At 41.6% G+C, this 22,385-nt stretch overlaps 2 protein-coding genes and 1 long non-coding RNA gene across 3 annotated transcripts; 1 reads left to right on the forward strand and 2 right to left on the reverse strand.

Annotated features, from left to right (window-relative positions):
• Window positions 1-702: 702 nt before the first annotated feature.
• LOC132954173 (myeloid-associated differentiation marker homolog) lies at window positions 703-2,143 on the reverse strand. The gene has a single exon (XM_061026658.1). The coding sequence runs from the start codon at window positions 1,947-1,949 to the stop codon at window positions 1,098-1,100; it is 852 nt and encodes a 283-aa protein (XP_060882641.1). The 5' UTR covers window positions 1,950-2,143; the 3' UTR covers window positions 703-1,097.
• Window positions 2,144-5,481: 3,338 nt separating this feature from the next.
• On the reverse strand, window positions 5,482-8,538 carry LOC132954286 (myeloid-associated differentiation marker homolog). The gene is made up of 2 exons (XM_061026817.1): window positions 8,062-8,538; window positions 5,482-6,149 (listed from the first exon to the last, which is right to left on the reverse strand). Exons 1-2 carry the CDS (start codon window positions 8,320-8,322, stop codon window positions 5,562-5,564), a joined length of 849 nt encoding a protein of 282 aa, XP_060882800.1. The 5' UTR covers window positions 8,323-8,538; the 3' UTR covers window positions 5,482-5,561.
• Window positions 8,539-12,172: 3,634 nt separating this feature from the next.
• On the forward strand, window positions 12,173-12,622 carry LOC132954307 (uncharacterized). Its single transcript, XR_009665738.1, has 2 exons — window positions 12,173-12,307; window positions 12,437-12,622. It is a non-coding gene; the product is annotated as an uncharacterized LOC132954307 (long non-coding RNA).
• The last annotated feature ends 9,763 nt before the right edge of the window (window positions 12,623-22,385 follow it).

Genomic DNA, 22,385 nt, shown 5'->3' on the forward strand with positions numbered 1-22,385 from the left:
TCGTATCATCTGTGATCTCACAGGACAAGAAGAGATTGACTGTAGAGAAATGAGAACGGCTGTGGAGAATTTTACTTCCGGAAACCACGCTGTTGAGCCCGGTTGTTAGGATGTGAGGGTCAGGTGAAAATCAGCCAAAAAACACCTGGCCTGGCTTTGGCACAACAACTTGGAAGTAGAGGGAAACAGCTAGCCCTGATCTGTGTGAAGATCAACTTTCACTCATTTATTAACATGTTTGATGTAGCTCATTGTACGAGTGCTACGTGCATCACTGACCTGTCGGGCAGTAAATGTGCAGGACTATTTCTTGCCCAACGGTGCAGTAACTTCCTGGAACTCGCTCCCTAAAAAACTAACTAAAAGACTCCCCCACACTCACTTCCTACAAGAAATCCCTAAAAACTCACCTCTTCATCACCGCCTACAACCACTGACTCTCATCCTCATCCTCTGTTATATTGTTCTCTTAGTTTTTGCTTTGTTTTTTGTTGTTTCCTGTCAAAGCGTCTTTGAGTATTTAGAAAAGTGCAATATAAATCTAATTTATTATTATCATATAGACCTGCAGGTATGGGCGTGGTATCCATCTTCTCAGCTCACTCAGCAAAAACTCATATTTTTATCCGATTTCTCCAAATAGCAGCACTCACAAATAAAGACATGACAAATACAAATGTGAAAATAAGCATATATTTTAACAAGATGCACAATATCACTGACATAACCCGAGTAATAGGAGCTCAGTTTAATCTCCTGCACTGTTTGATGACTCTTTGTGTATCAGGATCCAAAGTTCTTCAAGGCTATTTTTAATTTTTTTACGACAGTGATTAAGTTGTAATCATTACCTAACTCTACTTCTATTTCCACATTAAACTGAGCAGGAACATTGTCGTGAATCTCCTTGTATTGATCCAAAGAATGAGCAGACTACACAGTTTGTTGTGCATCCCATCCACAACAACACAAATCAACTCGAGGGGAACTCATAACCTTTTGTTAAAAAGTATAAAAACCCTCAAACTTCAGATCCACATAAAGTCAAACCCAGGACTCATTTTTGTTCCCAGTTCTTGTTTCATGAAGCAGCAGTGTCACTGGTGGCTGACAAAGAACACGAGGCAGATGGAGTAGGCAGAGTCCAGTGTGTAAACGATAAAGTTGAAGATGGTCATGAAGGTGACCATCACCAGTTTGTCCCAGGAACAGAGGTGTCCACAGTTAACGGGTCGCTTTGTTTTGAAACTGTACAGTGGCCAGATGACCATCGCCGTCGCGTACATCACTGCTGCTAGAATATTATAAACGATAACCACTTTGTCAAAGGAGGTCAGAAAGTAAGAGGCGAACGGCCCGATGGTGAGCACGATGACCACGATGTTAAAGATGAAGCACAGGGAGAACACGGCGACGCACCACTGCAGGGCGTGGTCGTTCGAGTACTGATTCGTCTCCAGCGACGTGAAGATGAGACAGGCGAGGAACGTCTCCAACATCTTCATGATGCCCGGCACCGTGGCAAGGAAACCTATGTGCTCCCCGCTCGGACGGAGGCGGGTCAAGACCACTTCTCCTGCGTACACGGCGAAACACACCCAGGACACCACGGACGCTCCGATCTGACGGTGGCAGACCTTGCAGGTGAAGAAGGTGGGGTAGATGATGGAGGAGGCGAAGCACATGAGGCTCGCCAGCATGGCAAAACCGGTGGTGAAGTCCATCCACGCGAACGGGAGCTTCGAAGAGACGGTGGTGAACTCCAGGATGAGGATGAGGAGGGTGAAGAAGAAGCAGAAACACCAGGTGAACATGCACCACGCCCAGTACGGAGACGTGACATATCCCACAGACCCAGCCAGGCTAAAAGACATGCAAGTGAGGACGGTCGATATTATTCTCATGATACCCACGGGCTGAGTGAGCGCCCGCAAATCCACAGGGACCATGGCTGTAAACGACGAGTCTGCTTCACCTAAAAAAAAAATCAAAAAAATAAAAGGGCTTTGTTTTGTTTCCAAAGTCACTTTACTCTGAGTGCATGTCTCAGCAAAGGAACGAGCCCGTCGACGAGATCCATGTAGAGTGGGAGTGCGTATGTTTCTTTTAAAATGAAACTCAAAGTGTGCTGCAGTTCAAACAGAGCATCCTCACCTTATCTGAGTACTTTATGGCCCATGAGCCTCTCCTCTGATTGGCCGGTGACTGAGTGTTATCATGTTCACTTTAAGAAAAACACACTGGACTCTGTTCCTCCAGCCGAGCCTCCCTCATGAGCTAATCTCACAACACAATTTTTTTTAATTTTTTTTTTTAACCTTTATTTTACCAGGCGGAATTGCTTGAGATCAAATGACCTCTTTTTCGAGCAAGGCCTGGCCAAAATGGCAGCAGCAAAAGAGAAATATAAGACAAACCCAAAAAGAAAGCACAGACATGAGAAAAAGAGACAAATACAGTCCAGAAGGTGAAGAAGAAGGAGGAGGAGAAGGAGGACAAGATCATGTTAAACAAAAACAAAGCACAACACCACAATACACACTAAAAGAACAATTATGTGATGATGATAAAATACTATGCAGTGAAACATTTACACACTCCAAAATTAGCCTTTAAAAAAGCCGAGTTTTAAAATCATTAATAGTGATGAGTTCCTACAATTTGAGTGTTTTTTTTTAAGACTGTTCCATGCGGAGGGAGCAGAGTACATGAAGGCCCTCTTCCCAAACTCAGTACGAGTTCTGGGGACTGACGTAGATAGAAAGTCCAGAGAGCGCAAACTGTATGATGGATTTGATTTAAAAGTGAGGTAGGTGCAGAGGTATGAAAGGAGTAGTCCAGTAATTGCTTTATAAATGAAGGTGTACCAGTGAAGAAGCCTACGAGCTGACGCGGAAAGCGAGCCTACTTTAGAGTACAGGGTGCAATGATGGGTGAGTGATTTACAGGCGGTAATGAATCTTAACGCACAATGATAAGTAGCATCCAGCATATGCAGTGAGGTAGAGCAGGCAGTCATGCACAGTACATCACCATAATCTAATAATGGCATAAAAGTAGCAGCAATAAGCCTCTTTTTTAGAAACAAAAGAAAAACAAGATTTATGTCTGAAATAAAAGCCCAATCTCACCTTTAGTTTCTTTGCCAGGTTCTCGATATGGGGTTTAAAAGACAAATTGTCATCAAGGATGATACCAAGGTATTTAAAAGTGGAAACGGTCTTAATAAGAGTACCTTGAAATGTAAATAGAGTGGGCCGACAGTTAGTTTTGTCCCTGGATTTAGTGAAGATCATCATTTTAGTTTTATCTGCATTAAGTACCAGTCTTAAAGACAGGAGTTGGGCTTCTATTTCTTTAAAAGCAGCTTGCAAGCGATCAACAGCCTTTAACACAGTCTCTCCAAAACAATAAATGATGTCAATGATGTCGGTGGAGGTCACATCCTGAGAGAAAAAAAAAAATCGCCCTTTTTCCTGTCTTGGAAAGCACTTGTTCGAGTTGAGACACAGACTTTTTGAAAGAGTGATTTTTAAAGCTGTTTTATTTATTCCATTGAGAAAACAAGTCTCTAAAATATGATGAATTTTGAGAATTTCTATCTCAGAACCCTTTAAATTGGACATGTTATGAAAAATCCACTTCTACAGTGTTTGTGAACATATATTTGGGTAACCTGAGTGTCTACTGACCCACAAAATGTGAATTTAAAGAGACACCCACACCAAAATGGAGCGTTCTGAGAGAGCTGGTTTATACAGGGTCACAAACCTCCTCTGGTGCTTGATTCATGTTATATTTTGACCAAAGCACAGCACAGATGTTTCATTTAGACCACAGGGGGAATGTTTGAAAAGGTGGATAATATGTCCTCTTTGTGTTGTGTTGGCTGGATTTTGCAATTTTTTAAGTTGTTTGTATGTTTTCTGACTTGCACCATTTGTGCATTAGCAGCGTGTTTGCTGCTTTTTGCACATTATTATTCATTTCCATTGTTGCATTCTTTTTTTAGGCTTTTGCACATGTGTCTGAAATTGCAGCAAATGTTTCCTGATGTTTCCTAAATTGTTTCGAGCTGCTGCAGGTCGATGTTCATGTTGGACGTCGTAAAACAGCCAACACACTGACATGCTTTAAGTGTTGTACCTTCACATCAGGGTTACAGCTTTTTTTTCCCCCGATGAAATGCAAAATGCATGAAATATAAGAGACACTTTTTGTCCATTTGACCAAAGCACAAAACACTTTCAAACAATGCTTAAAAAATTCTAAAATGGTTTGGTTATTTTTCAAACACGTCCTTATATTTCTGTACTTTTTACATTTCTTTCAGACCTTTTTTCCTCTCTCGCTCTCCCTTTTTCATATCAGTGAGATCATATCCACATTGTGCTACTTTATTAAATTTAAATAGAGCAGTATTTCCTGGATTAGAAAGAGGTAAAACATCAGGATTTCTCATGGTCATTGTTGATGCAAACCCAGGTTGAACCTTGACCTGTTACTCTCCTGCATTTGTAACACTGTCAGACGAAGGCTTAGCAGGCATACATTTAAACAAACTCATCTTTCTTTAGATTCGTTTTTTGTATCGTTTAATGTGAAAATGCAGAGGCGTAGATATGTTATCAGAATATCTTTGATTAAACCTTTCCAAGTAAAATGCTTCCTTTAGTCAAGGGTTAGTTTTTAAATTCTGAAATGTAAAAAAAATCTCAACCCAGATCTCTATGTTGTCTAAAAATGTCCTTTTTTACAGACGAATGTTTATACAGATTTTATTTTGAAAAGCTACAGACTATGAAAGAAACTGACAGTGTGCTCCACTGACAGTTTTCTCCTCGTCTTTAAGATTCACCCTCCACTGATGCACCTGCCACACATTCAGGTGTGCAGATATATTTTGTTTCCGTTTTGAAAAACTACAGAAAGAGGCTGATTCATTTTCAATCCGCTCACTCTTTTATGAATATCCTCTGCATCATGCATGTGTGTAACATGTGAGTTTACTTTGTGCATTGACAGAACAAACTCTCGTCTCTTTCTTTTCTCTCTCGCTCTCTCTCTCGCCCTGCTATCATAAAAAAAGGGAGTGGAGCTGAAATCTATCAGTGCAGCTTGTTCCAGGGTTTGCACAATTCAACACACCTCTGCAAACATCCTTTAAGAAGTGCAGGGTGGGTCCCTGTGAGTCTGTTTAACCTTTAAACAGGCAAATGAACAGTTAAACAGGTGATTCATTCATTGATGATTTATTCAGTTACTACTGTGAGTTGTGACTTCTGCACTGAAATGACAAAATGACACATATCGTAATGTAGTTTTGCAAAACATCCTCACACTTTTATGAGATTTTATTTGTATTTCACATGCTGGGAACGACAAGACTCTGTTGTTACAATGATGCAAGGGGGAAGAAATGAGGATATCATTGTCCAGAAGTTAAACATTTAAAACCTGCGTATCATGATAACGGCTAAAAAAAAAACAGTGATAAAATGTATTATACATAACAGTGATGCAAGATGTCCAACATTTCAATTTTCCAACTTCTTTACAGTTTAGCTTCTGCTTACAAAGAAGACCAGCCTAAAAGAATAAACCGTATCTACAATGTAAGCAACCAAGTTGAAACATGTCATGAAAGAAACAACCACTAAATCATCCCATGGACAATGCATATGCGAGCAATATGCAGGCCTGGGAGAGTCCTTGAAACTGTAAAGTGGCCAAATAACCACGGCCGTCATGTACATCAGCACCGCCATCACATTACAGCCGCACAGGACTTTCTCAAATGGAGCGGGGAAGAGAGAGAGGAGGCGGCAGATTGTGAAGATGATGACAATGAGGGCGAAAGTGAAGCAGATGGAGTAGACAGCGACACACCACTGGAGGCCTGGTTTAACCCAGTAACCACTGTACCCCAGGCAGCTGAAGATGATGCACGCCACGAAGGCCTCCAGAACCTTGAGGAGGCCCGGGACTGTGGACAGGAAGCCACTGAGTTCTCCAGGTTTGGCCCGGGTCAGCCCGACCTCGATGACGTACAGGATGAAGGCTAGACAGGAGGTAACAGAGGCGCCGATGTACAAGCCATACCCATACCTGGCAAAGATGGTGGGGAAGATGACGGACGCAGCCAGCACCTGCAGGAGAGGAAGCAAACAAGTGTGATGAGACGATTGTGTTTTAAACAATTTCAACAATTTTATTTCAACAATTATTTCCCAAGCAGTGGAAATAGTTAACAATTTTAAATATCTCGGAGTAACACTAGACAACCAACTCAGTTTTGACCAGCACACCAGTGACATCCAGAAAAAGAGCAATCAAGCCATCAGCCATCCGCAAACTGAAAGGACTCTATGATGCCCCCCCATCTCCTCCTGCTGCTCTATCAGAGCATGATCCAGCCCATCTTACTGTACCGTTCCACCTGCTTCTTCAACATGTTGTCTGTAAAAAACAAGGCCAAACTCACACGCATCACAACCACAGCTGCCAGAATAATCGGTCTCCCCACACCCAACCTAACAGAACTCAATAACAGGGCCATCACACGCATTGCAACCTCAGTAGAACAGGACATCACACACCCACTGAACACTCACCTCACCCCACTCCCCTCAGGACGGAGGTATAGAGCACTAAGGTGCAGAAAGGCCCGCCTCAGGAGGAGCCTGATCCCTGCTGTAATAACGGTCCTGAACAAAAGGCCTCGCTGAACAGGCCAGAATGGGAGCTTTTGACTTTGGTGGGACTTGTCTGTTTGGACAGTAACGGTGCTGTGGAAAAGTCTAAAGTCTAAATGGCTACAGTCTATTGAGTCCCCATTTTGCACATGTTCTGCACTGCTGAACATTTCAGACATCGTTCTAGCAGGGTGCACGTGTGAATTCAAACGACCATATCTGTTCACCATGACCTTCAGCCTTCTTTTTCTTTGCCTACCCCCGACTTTAAAGTCTGTGCTGAACAAAGCGATGACAGCGATATGTAATGATACATGAATCGGGCACTTAACCTTTTCAGGGACATTTGATATTCTTCAGTTAATTAGATATTGGGCTGTACCGTTATATGTTTGTCTTGCATGTATCGATTGGCTCCGCAGAACAGCTGCATCGTGATATTATTATTATCATTATCATGGTCCACGTATTGTCTATCTTAATGTGAGTTACCCCGCGATTCCAACCTCTACTCTTCTCCGTGTGCCTCAGTTGAGGAAGTATGTTTCTATTAGTGCTGTCAGCGCTGATGCGTTAATCAAGATGCAACATAAATCAGAAATGAATGCATACCTTTTTTTAATCACCTGATATGTTGTCCCTTTAGTCACCTCAGCATCTTTCTTTAGTGACGAGTGATGAAAAAAACCCACCCTGCTGCGTCATTGAATGCCTCATTTCGACTGCAACAAAATCTGATCATGGTCAGCTACTTACAAAAAAGAATTGGTTAAAGCTTCTGGATGTAGCTTGGTAGTTTGAGGTTAGAAATCAGTCATGAGTCAATTGTTGTTATCAGTCCATTAAGAAGCCTCTCCCTGTTGGGAGTATAGATGAGATATTAGCCCCGTTTGTGAATAAGCATTAAGGTTGGTCTGATTGTCGGCGCAGTTATTACGAAAAGAGCAAAGCATGAATAATGGAGGAAGTCAGGAGATGTCGTATAAAGAGCTATAAAGTCAGCGGGATGGTGGACGGGGAGCATCACCATGGAGACCCTGCTTTATGTGAGCAACTGCCTTCGTTTGGCTTCATAATGCTCTTTGAGAAACCAAAGGGTGACATCACTGAGACTACGTCCATGTTTCATACAGTATGGTGCAGATTCGGTACCTTGGATTTAATTTTTAACTGAGGTTATTTCATTGAATGTTCTGATATCTATGTGCTCTATTATGTAACAGTAAAGTTTAGGGGCACTAAAATCAGCAGGAATATTAATTAACATACAATATAGCGAGTATAGATCAAAAGTCAATGTTTTTGTCATTGTTCTTCAACAACCTGCATTAAAAAAAGGCAAATCACAGAAATAAATGGCACTCACCAATAGAGTTGCCAACATGGCAAAAGCTGTAGTGAAGTCATCCCATGAGATCGGCAGCTTAGTGTTGATGCCGGTTAACTCCAGGATGAGGATGAGGAAGGTGACACAGAAACAGAGGCACCACACGAACATGCACAACGTCCAGTATTGGTGAGTGCTGTGGCCAACCGATGCCACCAGGCTGAAGGAGACACAGGTGAAGATCAGCTCCAGGATCCGCACTATGCCCACCGGCACCGTCAGGGTCGTGAAGTCCGGCATGACAATGGTTGTAATTGTTACGTCACTTTACTATAGTACTGGATAGATATTAAAAAAAATTAATCCCTCAGTTTTAACCAGCTTGTGTCCTCTATTCTTTATTATTGAATATGTCCTTACATTGATTTTAAAGGCTCTCTGCTCAGAAACTGACAGAAACTTGTGGCCACCTCCTATCTGGCCTTCCTCCTTACAGGGCAGGGTGGCGGGCGCCGAGTGATTTATGCTCGAGTGTGAAATAGAGCTATATAAAGCTGTGTAGATGTCAGTTGTTCCCTCCCATTTGCTTATCAGTTGTTTGCTAATGCCTGGTCAGTAAAATAATAAAAACTGCACCCTGGATGACACAGGACTCATTCTTCTCATTTCCCACTTTTGCTTCTCCATTATGTCATGTTTGTTTTGCCTTTAATTGAGAGATAGGACAGTGGATAGAGTTGAAGATCAGGGAGAGAGAGTGGGGAATGACATGCGGGAAGGAGGCCACAGGTGGGATGTGAACCCAGACTGCCCGCTTGAGGCTGCAGCCTCCATAAATGGGGCGCGCGCACTAACCACTGCCTCACCAGCGCCTCCATTATGTGATGTTTGATTAATAGACATGTCCCTCCATCGAGTTCAGTAGTTCATCAATATAATGGTAGGGGAAACACTGCAGTCTGTCAACAAGCCCTACAATGATGAGAAAAGTCCATCCTCTCCGTCTTTTGCCTGCTCCATTTTTCAGAAAATGTGTGCTGGTTGTTTGGAGATTTTCCCTTCATGACATCACAAGGAGCAGTAACCCCTCCCCCAGGTGGGTGACACCTGTTTGTTCTGCCCTCTGACTCTGCCTTCACACTGTAAACAATACAAATCTTTCACGTGACATCACACTCTTATGGAACCGCCCACCTGGAGGGCAAGAAAGGCTCTCTACCACTGTACACTACTGAGAAGTTACTGGTCTCAGTGGCCCCCTACGTGTTTTTATCTGTTTTATTTTTACATTTTCAAATGAAATACAGTTGTTGTTTAATGTAATTCACTAACCAGCGAGGAGACGAGCCCGAGTTTTGCTTCTACAGAATTTAATCTGAGAAAAGAAACAGAAAGGAGGATGTTTTGGATTAATGCAGTTAGACCCTCCGCGGCCCCTGTGAGGGGAAACATCAGACTTCTCTTCATCCTGACATCACATGTTTTGAGGAGCTCTGAGACTTATTTAAACTGATTGAAGAGGAGGAGAATATGAGACCTTTAAGAGAAAGGGGTGAGATGAGAAAGAAAACAAAACCAGAAATTGGAACCAGGATATATGTTTCGACTTCAGAGGGATGAAAAGTCTGTTCAAGTGAAACGAGTCAAGCTCAAATTTGATCCGTCTACTAGAGACAGCTTTCAAACACTCACCCAAGAAACTCTTGTCAAACTGAAACTGAACTGTTAAATTGTATCAGTGTAATAAATCAAGATAATATTTTTACAATTCCAAACTGCCATCTTCAGAAAGGAAAAGAAGTACTGTATGTGTCCATGTGGTCCAAATGTTAAATGCAGTGTCCTTAGGTGTGTTGATTGTGGAGTAGATGGTAGAGTCCGAAAAATCAAGATAAAGTAAGTCTTTGAAGGAGGGTCAAGGCCAAGGCAAGGAGAGCCAGGATTCAAAGAATAACAATACAGTATAGTTCAAGGTAGCACAGTAAATTACAGTGCAATACAAAGCATTTAAATACAATCAGTTCCCAGTTTGACTTCTCTCCTTCTATATATATATGAATAATATATGAAAGGTCCCCAAATCTTAAGAAACTTGGGATGCGTGTTTGACGTGTGTGTAACTTATCTCTTCAATATCAGGATAACTCTGTTTGCTACAACCAGACCAAACCTCAGCGCTTGTTGTAAAGCAGAAGGAAGAGTCAAAACATTCTTGGAGAAACCCAATATTACAGACAGGCTGTCAGGAAGTAGCTGTCTGTTATATATGTCACTGTATATCCGAAACCATGTCCCAAAAAGTATCAAGTTTAGGACAAGACCAGAAATAGTGACCGATAGGGTGCCATCCTCCGACCTGCACTTGTCACAGGAAGCAGTGACCGTGGGGCAGTTTGGACTTGGAGTAGTGCAGTGGATGAATAACCTTGAACTGAATGAGTTGGAGTCTACCGTATAAATGTGTATGAATGGGATTAGTTTCTTCTGATGGTCTCTTTACACAGCAGCCTCTACCATCAGTGTGTGAATGTGTAGGTGTGACATGTGGTGTAAAAGCGCTTTGAGTAGTCTGAAGACTAGAAAATACATATACAAGCTCAAGTCCATTTACCATTTAACAAAATGTATAACTTGGAGGTGTCAGAGTTACATATTGGTCCTTTAAATAAATATAAAATCAGTAAACATATTGTAGATTCACTTATTAGTCTGCAATTAAACATTTATAACTGTGTTTTTAAATAACATAAATAAGTTTCAATGCTTAACCGCTGTCACTATTTTCAACATCATCCCTCAAGTATTTGTCATTCCAGCTATATATATATACATATATATATATGTATATATATATTCTACTGGACTTTTTGCACAGACTCTGCAAATCTCTAACAAATACAAACTCATTAGAAAATGTTTTACTGAGGTAACAAATCAAATCAGAGATGCGGTTATAATCTTGCAGACTTGATCAATTCAAACTTCTTTTAACAACACATCATGTACTCGTCCCCTGATGCCTTGTGCAAAGAAAGCAGGTGGAAAGCACCAAGCTCGTCCCTGGTCTTGGCTAAAGGTTTCAATGCTCTTACGCTGACCTCTTGTGGCCATTTAAAAAAAGAAGAAGAATGAATTCTCTCTGGATTGAAAAGTCAGCACCTCTCCATGTCTTCTTGTTATTATCAGTGTGTCTGTGGCGTAATGCATTCCCGACGTGACGGCTGATGTTCTTGTGAGAGTCCTGTGACCTCTCTGCGCGTCCTCACAGTCAGCAGGCCTTCATCCGTCAGAGTACAAGAGACGGTCTGAGGCAGGATCTTATGTTAAACTACTGAGTCTTTACTCTGTTGTTATATTTTCTTTCATTTCTCTTTATTATATTTAATATTTACACTTCATAATGGAGCCTCCCAGAATATGAATTTCTTGTACAATCAGAGTGACGCCTGGAGGGTTATATTTCATATTCTTCATTAATCCCTTTACTCTGTTATTGAGAGACATGCTTCTCACACAGCTGTGAGGGCCCCGAATCACACACATGCACAAACAGGACCTGTGGACATGCATTAGAGGAGAGATGTCAGAGCGGGGCTGCTACAGTTCTGCAGTACTCGGGAAGTTGCCCTGGCTCCTCTCCAGCTGCCTGACCAACTTTCATATTACTTTCCGCTTTGGGACTTGAACTGGCGGCCGTCCGGTTCCAAACCCAAGGTCCGTACGGGCTAAGCTACTACCGCCCCTTGGTTAGCATGATGTGCGACCCACGTACAAAGGCGATAGTCCTCGAAGCATGCGGCCTGCGCTAGAATCTGACCTTTGGCTACCTTCCTGCATCATTTATTCAGTATTTGCCTATCTGCATGTAGTTCTGTTTATTTAGTTCCTGTTCTATTTTTATTCCCCATTGCACTATGACCACTTTCCCCACTCAGTGTTCGTCTTCATCTGTTCGTCCGATCACTGTCCCCTTGTATCTTTGGTCTATTTTATCTATTGTGTATTTTAATGTTTTTTATTTAATTTAATAGTTTATAATTTAAGTCTACCTTGCACTGTCTTTGCTGCAATTTTTTTTTACTCTATGTGCCTTTGAATTGCCTCCCGGGGTCAAATACAGATTTTTGAATTGACAGAAAACATCTAGAAAAAAAATAAAGTAATGGTAGAAGCACCTGATTAATAACTCACTAAAACTCAAGGACATCAAGTGAGACCGACTGAGAGAGTTCAACCACATGAAACCAGAGGTGCAGACACGACATGTAACTTTATGTTCACAGAAGTGTCTTTGTCTAAGCCGTTGTGTCACCTTGTTTTTAAAAGCTTTGGAGTCAGTCCATGTTTGTATTTCTGATGACTACAGTTGACTAGAAAGTTGACGTCTGTGATGACAGAAAGGAAAATAACCTAGAATAATTTCTTGCAATCTATACTTCTTTTTCCTCCTGTAGTGTAAATATTATTCTTGTGGATGTTTAGATGATCAGCTATCATCTGTTCAGGTCCAGTGACTTCCCCTGGCTAAAGCTGGCCCTAAAGAGAATGTGTCTGTCAAAGTGAACAGGAGCGGAAATGAATAAAATATATTGAACATTAATATAGTAGGCCTGCTATGTAGGATATGACACACAGGTGAAGTCTGCATCAGAACAACTGGCTGTTCATTACCCGAACGTGAGGACACTAGCACAGTGTGGGTTTTGCATAGTTGAAGACAGGAAACAAGGCAAGGGACCTGTGGTGGCAAAACCCCCAAACCTCTTTTTGTTGACAGCGTTCACAGGAGTTTTTGAGTTGAGCACGTCAGTAGCTCTTTGGTCATGACAGGAAAAAAAAAAAATTGGTCTTTTAGATTCTACCTTCCATCTTTCTGATGTCCTTTAACTTTAATGATTGAGTCTTGGTGTTTTGTAATACTGGTGTGATGTTTTCATATGTGTGAGTTGTGAAATTGGAGTTTTCCAGAGTTGCAGGCAGGAACTGTGACTTACTGTATATGATGCATTCTGTTGGGTCAGCAGAAACATTTTGTTCTGCTCTAACACACCTTTTTCTTCTTCTCTTTGTGTGGACTTCTGCATACTTTCTTATTGCATCCACGCAGGTCAGTATTTGACTAACGTGTTGAACAAACTCAGTAAGGCTGGTCGGCTAAATGTGTTTGGACGTCCTCCCAGTCACATGGAAGTGAGTGGGGAGGGGGAGGGGGGAGGGGCATCGTAAGGTTTCAGGAATTCAGTGACTTCTCCATCCTGCATAGCAACGGTTGTCTTCTGGTTCTCACTGGGTGTCTGTCAGCTGGAGCAGAAGGAGGGAGCTCAACCTCTGATGGGAAGTAACAAGTAGGTAAAACTTATTTTGGACGCAGTTCTACTTTTATAATCCTCATCATCTCCTGTTGCTCTAGTGTTGAAGTTATCAGCTTTTTGTTTGTGTTAGATTGTAAATGTTTGGATTCCTGATTTTACTCATGTTCCTTTTTGTCACTGAATACAATAGACGCTGTCAGAAATGCTAATTCAAATGTTAATAGTGTTTGTGATGGCAGCGTCGTCCAGATACCTTGCACAAACAAAACAAGGGCGAGGCACAGATGATATCCTGTGGTCAGTTGGAGTGCTCAATCAGTGGCTGTGGCTCATGTTGCTCTCATTGATTTAGGATGGATTTATAAGGAGACACAGGAGGGATAACATGGCTGACTGAGCCTATTCACCATGAGACTGACCATATAGCCTCCTGTTTTATGAACCACAGCACTAATCCAACAGTTTACTAAGTAAAGCACAAAGTCCTTTTAAACAAGACGTCTTCTGCTTTATGCCTCCTTAACTTTATTTCTTTAAACTGATGGTTTCCCCAAATAGTGGAAAGTGTACTTATAAGGGATGTCACAACACCATAGTTTTAAACTTAGATATGACTGTAGTGAAAACTAAACAACTTCAATACCTGTTTCGATACGACTTCTAGAGTCTGTTGGGAAAAATCCACACACCATTAAGTTACACCAAAAAAACATTTGCATAATGTAATCACATTTTGTTCTTCCAAAGTTCACTGTTGTGAGGAGGCGTTGTTCACAGAGTAGACGCAACGACGTGACTGATTGCAAAAACACAGCAGTAGCAGCTGTGCTCACTCAAGGTGATTTTATTAAACAACCAATCCAAAGTAAATGTACACACCCACATTACTTGTCGCGTGCCAGTTCAATCAGTGCAATCAATAAAGAAAACAAAATCATAATATACAATGAGAGCACACTGTTAACACCCCCACTTGCTCTCACCTTGTTGACATAGAGTGTCAAATCATTTTCCAAAAATAAATGCATCAAACTTCATCAACTTGCACTCGGTTGCAGGCTTTGTCAACAAATCTGCTACCATCTCATTAGTGGGACAATACACCAATGTAACTGTGCCATTATTTATAGAAGACCTAATAAAATGGTACTTGATGTCCACATGTTTGCATCTTTGTCTGCTCACAGGATTTTTTGCTAAGGCTATTGTACCTTGGTTATCTTCATGTACCTTAGGTGGTGAGTACTGACATTTATCAAGATTTTCCAACAGCTGTTTAAGATAGAGACACTCCTGTATGGTTGTAGCTAGGGCTATGTACTCTGCCTCACAGGTGGACAGTGCGACAGTTGGCTGTTTCTTTGTCTTCCATGAAATCAAAGCACCACATTCAGTTAGACTTACACAATAGCCAGTTGTACTACGTCTGTCATTAGTAGCCGCCCAGTCTGCATCACTGTATGCTCTGATTCCCAGTGCCTCATCACTTTTTCTGTAACACAGCTCTTTGTCAATTGTACCTTTAAGATACCTCAGTACATGTTTAACTGTGGCCCATTGCTCAACAGTTGGCTCTGTAAAATATTGTGACAGTTTGCTCACCACAAAACCTATATCAGGTCTAGTACAGATTGTCAGATATATGAGGCTTCCCACTGCCTCTCTATATAGTTTAACATCAATCAACTTTTCAGCATCATTTGTATAGTCAAGTTTTTGTTCACAAGGAGTCAATCTCGGTTTGCAATCCTGCATGTTAAACCTTTGTAATACTTTTGACACATATCTTGCTTGGGACATTCTCACACAGTTGTCACTCTGGTTGAAATCAACACCTAGGAAATACCTTAGTTTGCCCAAGTCCATCATTTTGAATCTTTCCGTAAGCATGTTCTTCACATGTCTGAGAACATTCTCATCACTTGCCGCAATCAATAAATCATCAACCCATATCACAATGATAACTTTTTCATTGGGTGTTTCCCATGAATAAACACAGTGGTCAGCTTGATTCTGCTCAAAATTGTTTTTGGTCAAGTACTCATGTAGTACCTTGTTCCAATTTCTGCCAGATTGTTTCAACCCATACAATGATCTTTCCAATTTACAAAACAATTTTTCATTTGTGCCAGATTTTATTTCGTAGCCCTCTGGCTGTTCAATGTAAATTTCATGATCTATTGGTGCATTTAGATAGGCAGTTTTTACATCCATTTGGTGCAGAATCAGATTTTCTTGTGCTGCTTTTTGTATTATCACTCGGATACTTGTCAGATTAGCTGTAGGGGAAAAGGTCTCTTCATAATCTACACCTCTCTTCTGACTGTATCCTTTAGCCACGTAACGTGCTTTGCACTTTTCAGATCCATCCATGTTGTTCTTGATCGCGTAAACCCACCTACCCCCCACTGCTTTCTTACCTTCAGGCAAGCTAGTTAGGGTAAATGTGTGATTTTCTTTAAGTGACTGCATCTCCTCATCCATAGCAGTGACCCACTCTTTTGATCTGTCTGAGGTTACAGCTTCTGTGAAAGTTACAGGTATATTACATGTCACTCTATAACAGTAATCTATGTTAATCTGAACCTGATCAGTTTCTTCATCAGATGCCTGTTGAGAAACACAGTTGTGGAAATAGTCTGGCCTCTTCCTTACTCTAGAAGGGTACCTTGTAGGCTCAGGCATAGATTCAACTGCTTGGGTCTGAGGACTACTTCTCAGTTCCTCCTCTTTAACTGAAACCTGGTCACTTGCTGGACTTGCATTTACATCCTGCCTAGTTATAGGCCTATTGACCTTCTGCTCAAGAACATCATCACCATCCTCAACAATGCTAGTTTGAGTCTGTTGCTCAACACTGGTCTTAGGCAGAAACTTGACTAATCTGTGCTTTTGCACTTTCCTGCTGTCAGGAAAATAAACCATGTAAGCTGGACTGCTTTTATCATAACCGATAAAAACACCCCTTTCACATCTTGAATCCAGCTTTCTTTTATCTTGTTTATAAGCAAAACACTCTGAACCAAACTTTTGCATCCTGGATAGGTTGGGCCGTCTCCCCGTTAACATCTGAACTGGAGTCTGTTTGGTGCGCGTATTAAAACACCTGTTCCTGGTTATGGCTGCTGTCTGCACCGCATAAGGCCATAAACCTTTTGGCAACTCACTCTCTATTATCATGCACCGTGCCATGTCAAAAAGTGTACGCCAATTTCTCTCTGCTGTACCATTTTGGTGGGGAGAATATGGCGCAGAGGTCTCGTGTCTAATACCATGCGTAACCAACAAAGTTTTGTAAGGATTTGAAGTAAACTCAGTGCCATTGTCAGATCGAAGACGTTGAATTTTACCATATGGCGCCGTATCGGCAAGAAACCTCTCTGTTGCTTGTAGTGTATCACTTTTACGCTTAAGACAATATACAAACACGGCACTGGAAAAATCATCAGTGAATGACAAAACATATTTGTATCCCTCTCTGGACTCTGGGTGAATTGGCCCGGCCAAATCTGTGTGAACTAGCTCTAGAGGTATTTTGGCCCGCACATCAGGCTTTCGGTTTCGGCTTTGCGTAAACTTGCCTTGGATGCACACTTCACAAGTTTGATGTTTGTTTACTGGACCTTTAATTTTCATGCCATCAACAACCCCTTCTAACCTCTGCACATCATCAAAATTACAGTGCCCTAATATCTCATGCCATTGCTTTAAATCATAACAGCCATTCAATCTGTCATCACATCCATTAGGTACTGTATGCAAGTAATATAGTCTATCATGTACGTGAATGGGAAATTTTGTACCGTCATTGTGCACCAGAATGTCCTCGCCTTTCTTGAAAGTCACGCATGCCCCGCTGGAAGCCGCTGCTTGCACCGAGAATATATCCTGTGGGTAAGAGGGAATGTAAAGCGCCCGTCTCAGCGTTGTTTTGAGGTGACGTCCGCGACTGTCCACCAAGCAGATCTCAGCATCACCTCTGCGCTCTGCTACTCCCCTGCACCTTGTGCCGTCAGCCAGCTCCATGCAATGAGTCCCGGCCTGGAACTCGTCATCGAACCTCTTGAACCTGGAGATGTCGGTGACAATATGCGAGGTTGCCCCGCAGTCAACCATCAGGCCCCTCGCGTCGACACCCTGGTTGCTTGGCTGGAATCCTGCCGCCCCATCGGTCACCAGGAATACGTATTCGTCGGTCCCTTCATTGGTGCCGGTGGCTCTCCATGTTGCGTCCTGGCGTCGTCTCCTCTTGCAGTTTACATCGCGATGAGTGTTGCTCTTGCATTGGCTGCACCACAGTTTGCGCTGACAAGCGCGAGCAATGTGTCCCTTCTGTCCGCACCTGTAGCACACCACGTCCGCTGCAGCCCGTTCAGCTCCCCGTTCAGTTGAGCCTCCACTTGCGGGTCTCGTAGGCCTCTGTCTTGTACGCACAGCCATTACATTGTCCTCTGCTGCTGGAGCACGCATCTTTTCAATGTTCTCGTAGCTTCGAAGCTTTGTTTTGAATTCTGCAAACGTTATCCGGTCATCCGATTGCGTAATATGGATGGCAAACTGTTTGAAAGTTTCAGGAAGCCCCTTTAGAACCATAGCCACCAACAGCCCGTCATTCAAAGTCTCTCCAGAACTCCGTAATGCTGTGATAGCAGTTTCTGCACGGATAACATATTCAGTCACATTCTCGCTGCTTGATTTTTGAAGCGAGGTCAGCTCAGTATAAAGACTTATTATTCTCGGCTTTCCTTTACCTGCATAATAGTCTCTCAAAATCTTTAGCGCTGCGCGCCCATCGTCAGCTGCTTCTCGCATTACAAGCGACAAACTTTTATCGTCCAAGAACTGGATCAATTCTGCATAGGCCTCAGCATTTGAGGCCGCTTCTTCTGGTGTCTCCACACCCTCGGGCTCCGTGGTAATAATCTTTTTCAGGCCTTGCAGCCGGAGGTGTCCCAAAAACTTCACCTCCCAAAGTTCATAATTCTTTTCATCCCCGTCAAATAAAAGCCTCGACCAGCGACCGCCAGGTTCTGTTCTTCTAGGCGCACTCATGACGTTACTTCAGTACGTTACAAAACAAACAAACAAACAAAAAACTCTTGACTTCTTGACTTTACTTAGCTGGGCCCATAACCTGTTCACAGAGTAGACGCAACGACGTGACTGATTGCAAAAACACAGCAGTAGCAGCTGTGCTCACTCAAGGTGATTTTATTAAACAACCAATCCAAAGTAAATGTACACACCCACATTACTTGTCGCGTGCCAGTTCAATCAGTGCAATCAATAAAGAAAACAAAATCATAATATACAATGAGAGCACACTGTTAACAGGCGTACTACTGGAACATTGTCAAAACCCAATGTTGTCACGGTTACGAAGTGTTAACACTGTTTAGGGCCCGACCAGTGTGGAATTTTAGGGGCAAATATCATCATTGGGGAGAGAAAAAAATACCAATACCGATATGTCGGCCGATATCTTTCTTAGATGTATCTTCGATTTGCAGAGATAGATAAATATAGATACACACTTTTATTTGTGTTCATCCCTCAAATGCAGTTATCAAACACTTGTGGAAAAGATTTATAATGAAGACAAGATGGTCACTCAACTGGAAAATAACTGAACATTTATGCGCATCACCGCTCGACACTTTGGAGAGTGATGATGCTTGTCTATATAGAGCCCTCTGCTGGTGAAAGAGAAATGCTAGTGTAATACAATGAAACTCAAATTAAATGCTATTTGACTGGTGAATAAATCTAGTAATATCGGCACATACAGGTATCTACAATCAAATTAGCCAATACCGATAGTCACTGGTTGGGCTAATATTGGCTGATAAATTGGTCAGGCTGATTTACTTTCTTCCAGTCTGCTAGCGAAGCTATCAAGTCGGCTGCTGGTGTCCTGACCCTTGCTCCCCGTGATGTGCACTCGGCTCGGTCACGGCCAGCAGCGCTGCACACACCAGGCTGCTCTATAGTCACGTGCTTGATTCATGTTATATTTTGACCACTGCACAGATGTTTCATTTAGACCACAGGGGACTGTTTAAAAAGGTTGAGAATGAGGAGAATATGTCCTCTTTAAGAGACATGTTGTTGTGTCTTAAGTTCATATTGCCATTAACACTTTTAGACTTTTACCTGAGTCTCACTTGTAAATAACCGTTTTCTTGAAAGGTGCACTATGGAGGTTTGTTGGTGAAATTTTGTTGGAGAAGTGAAACAATTCTATGTTATATTTTCTGAACTGAATGCACAAATTTTACTCCCTGGAAGTAAGGTCCCTGGAGCACTGTTTGGAGCTAAAAAAGCTACCAGGAGAGTTACGGTTTCACTGTTGTGGATCCCCCACCATAACTTCTCGCGTATTATTTTGTTTTCAAACAGTGTTACAGGGACCAAAATTTCCTCTGAGGACAGTTTGTGTTTAGAGTTATGAACATATACCACAGAATCTGTACACTTCTCCAGCTTTCTCATTTCTCTACCAAAACTACATAGTGCACCTTTGAAAGCAGAAAGTATAAAGTTCACCTTCTGCTTTTCAGCAGCTTTCGAGTCAATATTTCCCGAAGGAGTTTCTACTGTTCAGAAACCGCTCATTGACGTCAGGCTTATCAAGCAGGGATATCAGAAACTTGACAAATAAATAATTCTAAACGTTGCCATGTTTTGTTTTTAATCTGCTTCCCCCAAGTGCCCAAAAATATCAGTCTTTGCAGGTTTAAATAAAATATTGTGAAATGTTTGAAGTGAAAACCAGAGTCCATCTTTCCTGTGAGCATGTCGTCCTCATCTGACTTTGACTCACTTCATCCCCCGCCTGGCTTGATTTCAAAGAGCTGATGTGAAACTTGTGGTCACAGAGTGCAGAGGGAAAATGTGAGTTTGTTCTACCACAAACGTCAAGCTTTACAATTTCTCACTTTGTCCTGCTGCCTTCTGTTTCTGAGCTTCAACATTAAATCAGTCTGAGGCTCAATAAGAGAGACTTACCTGATACCTGATCTCTTTCCATTCAAGCTATTCCATTATAACATTGCTTCAGTTTCATTAGAGCACACATTTTCCGACCTGTGATGAAATATCACAAGTTTTCTTATATTTGTTATATTGCTGTGGTTGCCACCTTACAAAGAGGAAGTGACTCATTCTCAGGTAAGGAAACCAGCGCTTAGCACTGTTATACACTTCATGACACGCTGTGAAGCTACCTAAACCATTTAACCCTGAGGTTGTTTCAGGACGTTAAAATGTTGTTTGGTGGTTGGTGCACAAGCCCCATGTGGAGGCTGTAGTCCTCCGAGCAGGCGTTTCAAATCCGACCTGTGGCTTCTTACGGTGTCATTCCCCTCTGTCTCTCTCTCTATCTCAGATTCGTAACTCTATAACCTGTCCTATTGCTAAATAAAGGCATTAAAAGCCCAAAAATAAACCTTTTTAAAAAAAGTTGTTTGAGTAAAAGTTTAAAGTTTGCTTGTTTAGTCTCTTACTTGAAAACCAGTGGACTGACTTTAAATGTGAATAATACACTTCTTCTTTTTTTACGTCAGTAAGGATTTCTGAAAATGGAGAAAGGATACCCACCACAGGAGAATATGAGACCTTTAAGAGAAAGGGGTGAGATGAGAAAGAAAACAAAATCAGAAATTGGAACCAGGATATATGTTTAGACTTCAGAGGGATGAAAAGTCTGTTCAAGTGAAACGAGTCAAGCTCAAATTTGATCCGTCTACTAGAGACAGCTTTCAAACACTCACCCAAGAAACTCTTGTCAAACTGAAACTGAACTGTTAAATTGTATCAGTGTAATAAATCAAGATAATATTTTTACAATTCCAAACTGCCATCTTCAGAAAGGAAAAGAAGTACTGTATGTGTCCCCATGTGGTCCAAATGTTAAATGCAGTGTCCTTAGGTGTGTTGATTGTGGAGTAGATGGTAGAGTCCGAAAAATCAAGATAAAGTAAGTCTTTGAAGGAGGGTCAAGGCCAAGGCAAGGAGAGCCAGGATTCAAAGAATAACAATACAGTATAGTTCAAGGTAGCACAATAAATTACAGTGCAATACAAAGCATTTAAATACAATCAGTTCCCAGTTTGACTTCTCTCCTTCTATATATATATGAATAATATATGAAAGGTCCCCAAATCTTAAGAAACTTGGGATGCGTGTTTGACGTGTGTGTAACTTATCTCTTCAATATCAGGATAACTCTGTTTGCTACAACCAGACCAAACCTCAGCGCTTGTTGTAAAGCAGAAGGAAGAGTCAAAACATTCTTGGAGAAACCCAATATTACAGACAGGCTGTCAGGAAGTAGCTGTCTGTTATATATGTCACTGTATATCCGAAACCATGTCCCAAAAAGTATCAAGTTTAGGACAAGACCAGAAATAGTGACCGATAGGGTGCCATCCTCCGACCTGCACTTGTCACAGGAAGCAGTGACCGTGGGGCAGTTTGGACTTGGAGTAGTGCAGTGGATGAATAACCTTGAACTGAATGAGTTGGAGTCTACCGTATGAATGTGTATGAATGGGATTAGTTTCTTCTGATGGTCTCTTTACACAGCAGCCTCTACCATCAGTGTGTGAATGTGTAGGTGTGACATGTGGTGTAAAAGCGCTTTGAGTAGTCTGAAGACTAGAAAATACATATACAAGCTCAAGTCCATTTACCATTTAACAAAATGTATAACTTGGAGGTGTCAGAGTTACATATTGGTCCTTTAAATAAATATAAAATCAGTAAACATATTGTAGATTACTTATTAGTCTGCAATTAAACATTTATAACTGTGTTTTTAAATAACATAAATAAGTTTCAATGCTTAACCGCTGTCACTATTTTCAACATCATCCCTCAAGTATTTGTCATTCCAGCTATATATATATACATATATATATATATATATATATATATTCTACTGGACTTTTTGCACAGACTCTGCAAATCTCTAACAAATACAAACTCATTAGAAAATGTTTTACTGAGGTAACAAATCAAATCAGAGATGCGGTTATAATCTTGCAGACT

This window comes from Labrus mixtus, chromosome 20, assembly GCF_963584025.1.
Source record: "Labrus mixtus chromosome 20, fLabMix1.1, whole genome shotgun sequence".
Lineage (NCBI taxonomy): Eukaryota > Metazoa > Chordata > Actinopteri > Labriformes > Labridae > Labrus > Labrus mixtus.